At 53.9% G+C, this 11,319-nt stretch overlaps 1 protein-coding gene across 1 annotated transcript in view; it reads left to right on the top strand.

Moving 5' to 3' along the window:
• Positions 1–11,319, top strand: part of LOC139274929 (cGMP-dependent 3',5'-cyclic phosphodiesterase) — a 103,908-nt gene that overhangs the window by 29,902 nt on the left and 62,687 nt on the right. Inside the window, exons 4-5 of the mRNA XM_070891666.1 lie at positions 2,716–2,793; positions 4,616–4,738. Of these exons, the coding sequence (XP_070747767.1) occupies positions 2,716–2,793; positions 4,616–4,738 (201 nt within the window). The remainder of the gene's footprint in view (positions 1–2,715; positions 2,794–4,615; positions 4,739–11,319) is intronic.

The raw sequence follows: 11,319 nt of genomic DNA, 5'->3' as shown, positions 1-11,319 counted from the left end.
TTTCTGCCTCTACCACCCTTTCAGGCAGTGAGTTCCAGACCCCCACCTCCCTCTGGGTGAAGAAAATTACCCTCAAATCCCCTCCAAAACCCCTCCCAATGACTTTCAATCTATGCCCGCTGGTAATGAGGTGACTCCCGCAACAGATCTCAGCGGGCAGGCCGATGTGACCAGTTCTATGGTCTGGGACTTGTGGCCACAATTGGGGTCATTCGGAACCTTCCACGTGTGGAGCAGGTGGGACACTCTGCCCAGCGTTGATCATACATCATCATCGTCATCATAGTCAGTCCCTCGGAGTCGAGGAAGACTTGCTTCCACTCTTAAAATGAGTTCTCAGGTGACTGAACAGTCCAATACGGGAATTACAGTCCCTGTCACAGGTGGGACAGACAGTGGTTGAGGGAAAGGGTGGGTGGGGAGTCTGGTTTGCCGCACGCTCCTTCCGCTGCCTGCGCTTGGTTTCTGCATGCTCTCGGCGACGAGACTCGAGGTGCTCAGCGCCCTCCCGGATGCACTTCCTCCACTTAGGCCGGTCTTTGGCCAGGGACTCCCAGGTGTCGGTGGGGATGTTGCACTTTATCAGGGAGGCTTTGAGGGTGTCCTGGTAACGTTTCCTCTGCCCACCTTTGGCTCGTTTGCCGTGAAGCAGTTCCGAGTAGAGCGCTTGCTTTGGGAGCCTTGTGTCGGGGCATGCGGACAATGTGGCCTGATCGAGTGTAGTCAGTGCTTCGATGTTGTCACTGGGACACTCTGCCCTGTGTCTATCAGAGAGTGTGCATCGTGCATATGCATTCGGTCAAGCAATGTTACCGAAGACCCCACAATGCCAGGCTGATAATATAAGCCTCCCCTGATAGGAGGTGCCAGCGATGGCCACTGTGCCTGCTCCTGCCCCTTCTCTATCATTCCCCCATTTTCCCCTGGACCCGTGCAAAGATTGTGACCCCGCCCCCCGGCCATCTCACTCAACCCCTCCCAGTTCTTCAGGTGTGGGCCCCAGAGAGTGCGGGCACCTCACAGCCCAGATCCCCTCCCCTCCTCACGTCCACAGAGACGCACAACTCCAGATGCAAGCCCTGGCCACCAGACGGTAGCCTGCGTCCATTGGCGGCAGCTCCAACTCGCCACGGGCCCACCGCGAGACCTGGGGTCTCCTCGGCTCCCTGTGCCTCAGTACCGCGTGAACCAAGGTGGCCCCGGTCTCCACCACTGGGGTATGTGAGTTCGGGGTCCAGGAGAGCCGAGGACCCAGGGGCAGCACGGGCCCAGCCCACACTGCGATATGGAAAATGACCACCAATGCATCCACTATTTCTAGGGTCACTTCCTTAAGTACTCTGGGAGGGCCACTGTGGGAGGGCGACGGCTGCGAAGCCAGGTCGCTGATTGCAGTGCGGGCAGGCACAGCAGGAGGGGCGAAGGAGCGGTGAGAGATTGTAGAGGGAAGTGATCGGGGCCCAGGAGAGGCGTGAGTCTGGGGCCCAGAAAAGACCAGGGCCCAGGGGCAGCTCAGCCCAGCCCACACTGCGATATGTGAGCGCACTGGGTCCATGCAGCAGAGCTGGTCTCCAGTCGTCCTGGTTAACCCTTGCCACTGGATCAAGACCTAGCTCTGTCAAGCCTGTGTGGTGGCTGGTGTGCAACGGTCACCCCACGTTAAAAAAATCCACGTACAGGCATCTTCCACCCTTCAGGATGTAGTTCGGGATCCGGAATATCAGGTCCTTCATTGAAACACCTATGAACTCATCCCTTTTCGGCGTGGAAGCAAGTCATCCTCACTTCGAGGGACCACCTACGATGTGGGTGCTCCCCACCCTCACTAGCCGTAGGCCCACCTTATAACGATTTTGGCGTAAAACCCATAAATCAAGTTCCCCCCTTATTAACGGGGGGGGGCACTAAAACCGACAATTAAACCAATTAACGTTTTGCCACAACTTAAATCAAATTAGAATTTGGTTGCCGGGCGTGATGATGCACTCCAGTCCCTCCGGCGCCCACCTCTCACGGAAGGCCGCGAGCGTACCGGTGGACACCGCGTGCTCCATCTCCAGGGACACCCTGGCCCGGATGTAGCCGTGCAAGAGAGGCAGGCGGTCGGGCTGAACGACCCCCTCGACCGTCCGCTGCCTGGACCGGCTTATGGCCCCCTTGGCCGTGCCCAGGAGCAGGACCACGAGGAGGCCTTCCGACCTGCCCGCTCCCCTCCGCACAGGGTGCCCAAAGATCAGGAGTGTGGGACTGAAGGGCAACTAGAATTTGAGGAGCAGCCCCTTCAAATAATGCAACAGGGGCTGCAACCTCGCACATTCCAAATAGACATGGAACACGGACTCCTCCAGACCACAAGACCCACATAACAAAAGGGAATTGGACAAGATACTTGAAACGGAAAAAAAACGTGCGGCGCTGTGGGGATAAAGCAACGGGGGAAAGATGGACTAATTGGATAACCCTTTGAAAGAGCCGGCACAGGATCGAGGGGCCGAATGGCCTCTGCAGCAGCTGTATGATATTTCCACACACAGCCATTGGAAGGGGCGAGGTTAGGGGTTGGCTAGGGAACGCTACTGAAACTATAACCGCAGCAAGGTTAGCAATGAAGGGTGTAGAATAAGCGAGTCAATAAATTGTGTGTATAGTTGCATTTCGATGGTATTAACGATTGTGACGTTGACTCTCCCAACTTCTCTGTCCCCCACCGCCCAGTCGTTACTGTACAAGAAGGTCCATGAAGCCCAGTACAGAAGCCACCTGGCCAATGAGATGATGATGTACCACATGAAGGTGAGGCAAACTCAGCGCATTCATCGCTTGTGCACAGAATCCAGGCTGACACTCCCAGTGCTGAGGGAGTGCCGCACTGTCGGAGGGGCAGTACTGAGGGAGCGCCGCACTGTCGGAGGGGCAGTACTGAGGGAGCGCCGCACTGTCGGAGGGGCAGTACTGAGGGAGCGCCGCACTGTCGGAGGGGCAGTACTGAGGGAGCGCCGCACTGTCGGAGGGGCAGTACAAAGGGAGCGCTGCACTGTCGGAGGGGCAGTACTGAGGGAGCGCCGCACTATGGGAGGGGCAGTACTGAGGGAGCGCCGCACTGTCGGAGGGGCCGGCTTTCAGACGAGACATTAAACTGAGACCCCGTCTGCTCTCTCGGGTGGATGTGAAAGATCCCATGGCCATTATTTTGAAGAAGAGCTGTGGAGTTCTCTCCGCTGTCCTGGCCAATATTTAGCAACAACAATAACTCGTATTTATATAATTAATATAATTAAAAATCCCAAAGCACCTCACAGGAACAAATATCAAACAAAATTTGATACCGAGCCACATAAAGAGATATGACACAAAGCTTGATCAAAGAAGTAGGTTTTAAGGAGCATCTTAAAGAAGGAGAGAGAGGTGGAGAGGTTTAGGGAGGGAGTTCCAGAGCTTGGGGCCCAGGCAGCTGAAGGCACAGCCACCGATGGTGGAGCGATTATAATCAGGGATGGTCAGGAGGGCAGAGTTAGAGGAGTGCAAAGATCTCGGGGGGTTGTGGGGCTGGAGGAGATTACAGAGATAGGGAGGGGCGAGGGCCATGGAGGGATTTGAGAACGAGGATGAGAATTTTAAATCAAGGCATTGCTTAACCGGGAGCCAATGTAGGTCAGCGAGCACAGGGGTTAATGGGTGAGCAGGACTCGGTGTGAGTTAGGACACGGGGCAGCAAGCACAGGGGGTGATGGGTGAGCGGGACTGGGTGTGAGTTAGGACACGGAGCAGTGAGCACAGGGGGTGATGGGTGAGCGGGACTTGGTGTGAGTTAGGACACGGGGCAGTGAGCACAGGGGGTGATGGGTGAGCGGGACTCGGTGCGAGTTAGGACACGGGGCAGTGAGCACAGGGGGTGATGGGTGAGCGGGACTTGGTGTGAGTTAGGACACGGGGCAGTGAGCACAGGGGGTGATGGGTGAGCGGGACTTGGTGTGAGTTAGGACACGGGGCAGTGAGCACAGGGGGTGATGGGTGAGCGGGACTCGGTGCGAGTTAGGACATGGGGCAGTGAGCACAGGGGGTGATGGGTGAGTGGGACTCGGTGCGAGTTAGGACACTGGGCAGCCGGGTTTAGGATGAGTTGCAGTTGATGGAAGGTGGAAGCTGAGAGGCAGGCCCAGGTGGTTTGTTCTTGGCGATAGAAGGGATTGAGGGACATGGTTTGGTGGCCAGGTACGTGGCCTCCAATCGGGGATAGTCTTGCTGGACCAGGGTGATCTCCTGGACTAGTTTCGATCGCCTGGAAAGGAATTTTCCCAGATTTTTTCGCCCAATTGGCCTGGGTTTATCTCTCTCCCAGGAGATCGCATGGCTCCGGTTGGGGTGGAGTGTAGAATGTTTCATTGTAAGAGGTGTCGCAGTTGTGTGAGGCGGACTGGTTGGGCCGGGTGCTCTATACCTGTCCGCCATTGTTCATTGTTCATGGGTTTATATGTAACCTTCAGGGCTGCTGACCGAGGGCCGTGCGGCTCTTTGTCGGCTGGCGCGGACACGATGGGCCGGAATGGCCTCCTTCTGCGCTGTAGTTTGTATGAGTGAGTTTTCCTATTGCTGACGGCTCTTGTCTTCAACCCAGGTGACGGATGACGAGGTGATGAAGATGTTGAAGTATGGAATCCAGCCAATTGATGAGATCCATCCGGAGTTTGCCAAGTTCTCCTTCACACCACGCTCGATTTCGGAGGACAATACCACCATGGTACGTCCACCCACTGGCCAAGGCCCGATCCCTCCCTCTCGCGGCCTGCACCCTCTCCTTGCCCAACACGCCGCACCGATGGGCTTGTTCTTCACCCAGAGAGCGGTGAGAATGTGGAACTCGCTGCCGCGGGGAGTGGTTGAGGTGAATGGTACCGATGCATTTCAGGGGTAGGCTGGACAAACATCGGGACCGCCCTGGGTGGAGGGGGTGCCACAAGGTGTGGGGGGGGTGGCGCTGGGCACCTTGAGTCTCGTCGCCGAGGTCGGGCGCGGACAGCGGAGGGAGCGTGCGGCAAACCAGTCCCACCCACCGCTTCCCTCAACGACTATCTGTCCCACCTGTGACTGGGACTGTCGCTCTTGTATTGGACTGTTCAGCTACCTAAGGACTCATGCTAAGAGTGGAAGCAAGTCTTCCTCGATTCCGAGGGACTGCCTTTGATGATGAGACAAGCATAGGAGGGATAAGGGAATAGAGGGTTATGTTGATAAGAGTTAGAGGAGGAAAGACGGGAGGCGGCTCGAGTGGAGCATAAAATACGGGCATGGACTGTTTCTGTGCCGTATATCCTGTGTAACCTGTAACGTATTTGCTTCATGGGTTCTTTGCTGAAGAACCCGTAGCAACACATTGCTATTGAGAACCAGTTGTTTTCTTAGCAAAAGGTTTCACACGACACATTACCGGTTCATCCACCAGGCTCACAACCACCTGCCCCATCGTGGATCCCCCGAACCCAACTGGCCGGGGTTTTATTGAGTCTTGAGAAGCGGGGTTGGGCTGTCAGAAAACTGATGGGGCCATCAATATAAGACAGTCACTAATAAATCCAATGGGGAATTGAGGAGAAACTTCTTTACCCAGAGAGCGGTGAGAATGTGGAACTCGCTGCCACATGGAGGGGTTGAGGTGAATAGGATCGATGCATTTAAGGGGAAGCTGGATAAACACATGAGGGAGAAAGGAGAAGGGAATAGAAGGATATGGTGATGGGGTGAGATGGGTGGGAGGAGGCTGGTGTGGAGCATAAACCCCGGCACGGAGCGCTGGGGCCCAATGGGCTGTTTCTGTGCTGAGCCGCGTAGATTGGGAAATTCCGTGTTCATTCCCTGGTCTCTAAACGAGAGTTTAGAAGAATGAGAGGTGATCTTTTTGAAACATACAACATTCTTACAGGGCTCAATAGGGTAGATGCAGGGAGGATGTTCCCCCCGGGCTGGGGAGTCTAGAACCAGGGGTCACAGTCTCAGGATAAGGGGTCGACCATTTAGGACTGAGATGAGGAGGAATTTCTTCCCTCAGAGGGTGGTGAATCTTTGGAATTCTCTGCCCCAGAGGGCTGTGGAGGCTCAGTCGTTGAGTATATTCAAGACAGAAATCGATAGATTTCTGGACTCGAGGGAAATCAAGAGATAAGGGGAAGCTGGATAAACGGACTGTTTGGGCCCAATTGAGGGAGTGCAGCGAAGGTTCACCAGACTGATTCCTGGGATGGCAGGACTGACATATGAAGAAAGACTGGATCGACTAGGCTTATATTCACTGGAGTTTTGAAGAATGAGAGGGGATCTCATAGAAACATATAAAATTCTGATGGGACTGGACAGGTTAGATGCAGGAAGAATGTTCCCGATGTTGGGGAAGTCCAGAACCAGGGAACACAGTCTAAGGATAAAGGGTAAGCCATTTAGGACCGAGATGAAGAGAAACTTCTTCACTCAGAGAGTTGTTAACCTGTGGAATTCTCTACCACAGAAAGTTGTTGAGGCCAGTTCATTAGATATATTCAAAAGGGTGTTAGATGTGGTCCTTACAGCTAAAGGGATCAAGGGGTATGGAGAGAAAGCAGGAAAGGGGTACTGAAGTTGCATGATCAGTCATGATCATATTGAATGGTGGTGCAGGCTCGAAGGGCCGAATGGCCTACTCCTGCACCTATTTTCTATGTTTCTATGAATGGCCTGTTTCTGTGCTGTGTAATCTGTTTGGGCAGTGTCTGTCTGTAAATCCGCTCCATGTTTTCTGTGACCTCCAAAGCCCCGTGACTGATTTATCCCACGCCTCGGTATCGATCCATTCCATCCCTGTGACGAGGGGCATTGGTTGCACGAGTCAGCGATAGACACATTCCTTGTTCCTGCCACAGGTCTGTTCCTCGTTTTGTAAATATCCACTCCAGGTTTTGTGAAAGATCAGTTTGCTGCCTTGCAGCGCCAATCTCACATTTTGTGCGGTCTGGAGGAGTCCGTGTTCCATGTTTATGTGGAAGGTGCGAGGTTGCAGCCTCTCTTCCAATATCTGAAGGGGCAGCTCTTCGATTTCTGGCTGCACTTCAGTCCCACGCTCCTGATCTTTGGGCACCCTGTGCGGAGGGGAGCGGGCAGGTCGGAAGGCCTCCTCGCGGGACTGCTCCTGGGCACGGCCAAGGGGGCCATCAACCGGTCGGTCGAGGGGGTCGTTCAGCCCGACTGCCTGCCTCTCTTCCGTGGTTACATCCGGGCCAGGGCGTCCCTGGAGATGGAGCACGCGGTGTCCACCGGTACGCTCGCGGCCTTCCACCAGAGGTGGGCGCTGGTGTGCATCCGGGAGGGTGCTGAGCACCTCGAGTCTCATCACTGAGAGCAGGCAGAAAACAAGTGCAGGCTGCGGAAGGAGCGTGCGGCAAACCTGTCCCACCCTCCCTTACCCTCAACGACTGTCTGTCCCACCTATGACAGGGATGTAATTCCTGTATTGGACTGTTCAGCCACCGAAGGACTCATTTTTAACATAGAATATAGGTGCAGGAGCAGGCCATTCGAGCCTGCACCACCATTCAATAAGATCATGGCTGATCATGCAACTTCAGTACCCCATTCCTGCTTTCTCTCCATACCCCTTGATCCCTTTAGCCATAAGGGTCACATCTAACTCCCTTTTGAATAAATCTAATGAACTGGCCTCAACAACTTTCTGTGGTAGGGAATTCCACAGGTTCACAATTCTCTGAGTGAAGAAGTTTCTCCTCATCTCAGTGCTAAATGGCTTACCCCTTATCCTTAGACTGTGACCCCTGGTTCTGGACTTCCCCAACATCGGGAACATTCTTCCTGCATCTAACCTGTCTAACCCCGTCAGAATTTTATATGTTTCTATGAGATCCCCTCTCATCCTTCTAAACTCCAATCTTCCTCGATCCTGAGGGACTGCCTATGATGATGATGATTATTGCTTGGCTGTTCCTGATATTAGATTTATTTAATGAATTGAATTTAAATTCCCCAGTTGCCATTGTGGGATTTGGACTCGGACCTCTGGATCATTAACCCAGTGATGTTAGCACTATACCACCATACCCGACATACTAGACTCTAAGTCGGTAATTGCCGGCATTAGGAAGACTTAGCAACTCACACTCCTAATGGTGTTACCAACTTCCCTGACTATCCTGTAATTAAAGACTAATTTCCCGGATACTGTTGCGATCAACACCCAGGAGGATGATCATCAGGCCACTTAAAAAAATAGATAAAGAAGGTTGACACCACTGTTCCCCGCTAATTTTCTTTTTGGCGGCTCAGTTTCTGGCCCATGAGCGGTTATTTCGATCGTGAAGACGGTGAGCGACCAGGGTGTCGCTCGGCCGCACAGCTTAGCGGGAACATTGCCGTGCGCCCAATTGGGCCATGATAAGTCGGCTCGCTTTCCATTGGCTGTGGGGCGACTGTGAGGGACCCTGCTGGTTGAGCGAGCAATGGGGCGGGGCCCTGGGGCCATGGAGGGGGAGGGAGGGTGGTTCGAGGGTGTCGAGGGATACGGGGATCGGGCGGGAAGCTGCAGGTCGAAGATCAGCCGTGATCTTATTGAGTGGCGGAGCAGGCTCGAGGGGCCGAATGGCCGACTCCTGCTCCTATTTCTTACATTCTATGTTCTTAGAATTGGAAAGTCACAGAACCCTGTGATCATGGCTGATCATGCAACTTCATAGAATCCTAGTATAGGACAGCACCGAAGGAGGCCATTCGGCCCATCGAGTCAACACTGGCTCTTTCGAAGAGCACCTCAGCCAGTCCCACTCCCCCCGCCCTTTCCCCGTAGCCCTGTAATTTTTTTCTCCTTCAGGTACTTATCCAACTCCCTTTTGAAAGCCACAAATGAGTCTCCCCCACCCTCTCAGGCAGCGCATTCCAGATCCTAACCACTCGCTGCGTAAAAACGTTTTCCCTCGTGTCGCCTTTGGTTCTTCTGCCAATCATCTTAAATCTGTGACCTCTGGTTCTCGACCCTTCCACCAATGGGAACAGTTTCTCTCTCTCTACTCTGTCTAGACCCCTCAAGATTTTGAATACCTCGATCAAATCTCCTCTCAATCTTCTCTGCTCCAAGGAGAACAACCCCGGCTTCTCCAGTCTATCCACGTCACTGAAGTCCCTCATCCCTGGAACCATTCTGGTCAATCTCCTCCGCACCCTCTCCAAGGCCTTCACATGCTTCCGAAGTGTTCACAATACTCCAGCTGCAGGCCAACTAGTCTTTTATAAAGTTTAGCATAACTTCCTGGCTTTTGTGCTCTGTCCCTGGAATACGCCCAACCAGATTTGGCAACCTTAATTTCTAAAGCCACTTAGAGTAGAAATGGATCAGAGAGAACCCCTTATATAAAGTTTAAAAATAAAACAAGGGATAGGCATTGAGCCAGGGTGGGAAGCTTGGTTTAAGAGATGCATTTTTAAGAAGTCTTTTAAAGGCGGTGAGAGGCAGAGGGGTTTAGGGAAGGTTTGACAATGGTTTGATGGGTGGGGGGTGGGGTTAATGAACAGAGTTCTCCAAAGAATCAAAGGAATGAAAGGTGCAGGGCCTGGGGAGGGGGCAGGGGGGATGTTAAGATGTAGGGAGGGGTGAGGCCATGGAGGGATTTTAAGACTAAGACCAAGAGCTTAAATTCAGTTTATTGGAGGCCAGGGAGCCAATTTGGATCAACGATTGCAGAGATAATTCAACAGGTGGGACTCCTTCTCAGTCCCTCGGAATCGAGGAAGACTTGCTCCCACTCTAAAAGTGAGTTCTCAGGTGACTGAACAGTCCAATACGGGAATTACAGTCCCTGTCACAGGTGGGACAGACAGTGGTTGGAGGAAAGGGTGGGTGGGACTGGTTTGCCGCACGCTCCTTCCGCTGCCTGCGCTTGGTTTCTGCATGTTCTCGGCGATGAGACTCGAGGTGCTCAGCGCCCTCCCAGATGCACTTCCTCCACTTAGGGCAGTCTTGGGCCAGGGACTCCCAGGTGTCGGTGGGGATGTTGCACTTTATCAGGGAGGCTTTGAGGGTGGGCCTTGAAACGTTTCTGGGGCTCGCTTGCCGTGAAGGAGTTCCGAGTAGAGCGCTTGCTTTGGAAGTGTGGTACTTAGTGTGGGACAGAATACAGGTAAATGTGTATGGAGCTTAACGGAGCAAGACAGAGAGGAGTCTGGCAAGCATGATGTAGGGATAAATCCATTCCATGTGCTTCAATCGATCTACTCCACGGTTTTGTAATGATCCATTCCATGCTCTGCGATTGATCTGCTTCAGATTTTGTGATATGTCCATTCCGTGTGCTGTGATTCATTGCCTCCACATTGAGCAGTTCGTCCTCGCCGTGTTTTGCAATTGATCCAGTCCGTGTTTTGCAGTTGAACAGGTGAGTGTGGGAAAACTATTGAACAAGGGGAGGCATCGCACCCAGCGAGGTCCAGTCGTCGCTCGAACACCAGCCACGTTTCCCAAGTGGGGTTTTTACCCCTCCGTAGCCTCGAGGCACTGAGGGCGAGGAATGTGAACAGCGAACAGCACACACTTCCCCCTCTCTCCGCGCGCCCCCCCCCCTCTGCCCCCTCAGAACCTCCTGCTCTCAGTCCCTGTGCCTCAGTTCTGAATCAAGCAGACAAAGCATCCAGGCACTCCATTTTAAAACCAAAGGTATTAAGGTGGGTATATGGAGTTAGGTCGCAGATCAGCCATGATCTCATTGAATGGCGGAACAGGCTCGAGGGGCTGAAAGGCCTCCTCCTGTTCCTATGTTCCTAAGATTCCTCTAAAAGTCGGACTGATAAAGTTGGCCATTGGGCCCATCTATCTCACCCTTCCACAGAACCCTTCCCTCCTCCCCTTCCCCCACCATCGTCTCCAATCACCTCTTGAAGGAGTCGTGGGTGTTTTCTCCCAACCCGCTCCTCCCGGAGATTGTGAAACTTACCGGGGCTCAGTGGGCAGCACTCTCGGCTCCGAGTCAGAAGGTTGTGGGTTCAAGTCCCACTCCAGGAATGTGAGCACCAAAATCTAGGCTGATGCTCCCAGTGCAGTGCTGAGGGAGCGCCGCACTGTCGGAGGGGCAGTGCTGAGGGAGCGCCGCACTGTCGGAGGGGCAGTGCTGAGGGAGCGCCGCACTGTCGGAGGGGCAGTGCCGAGGGAGCGCCGCACTGTCGGAGGGGCAGTGCTGAGGGAGCGCCGCACTGTCGGAGGGGCAGTACTGAGGGAGCGCCGCACTGTCGGAGGGGCAGTACTGAGGGAGCGCCGCACTGTCGGAGGGGCAGTACTGAGGGAGCGCCGCACTGTCGGAG

Source organism: Pristiophorus japonicus, chromosome 10 (assembly GCF_044704955.1).
Source record: "Pristiophorus japonicus isolate sPriJap1 chromosome 10, sPriJap1.hap1, whole genome shotgun sequence".
In the NCBI taxonomy this organism is placed as follows: Eukaryota; Metazoa; Chordata; class Chondrichthyes; family Pristiophoridae; genus Pristiophorus; species Pristiophorus japonicus.
The sequence above is the reverse complement of the archived record's forward strand: the minus strand, read 5'-3'. Positions and strand labels throughout refer to the sequence as shown.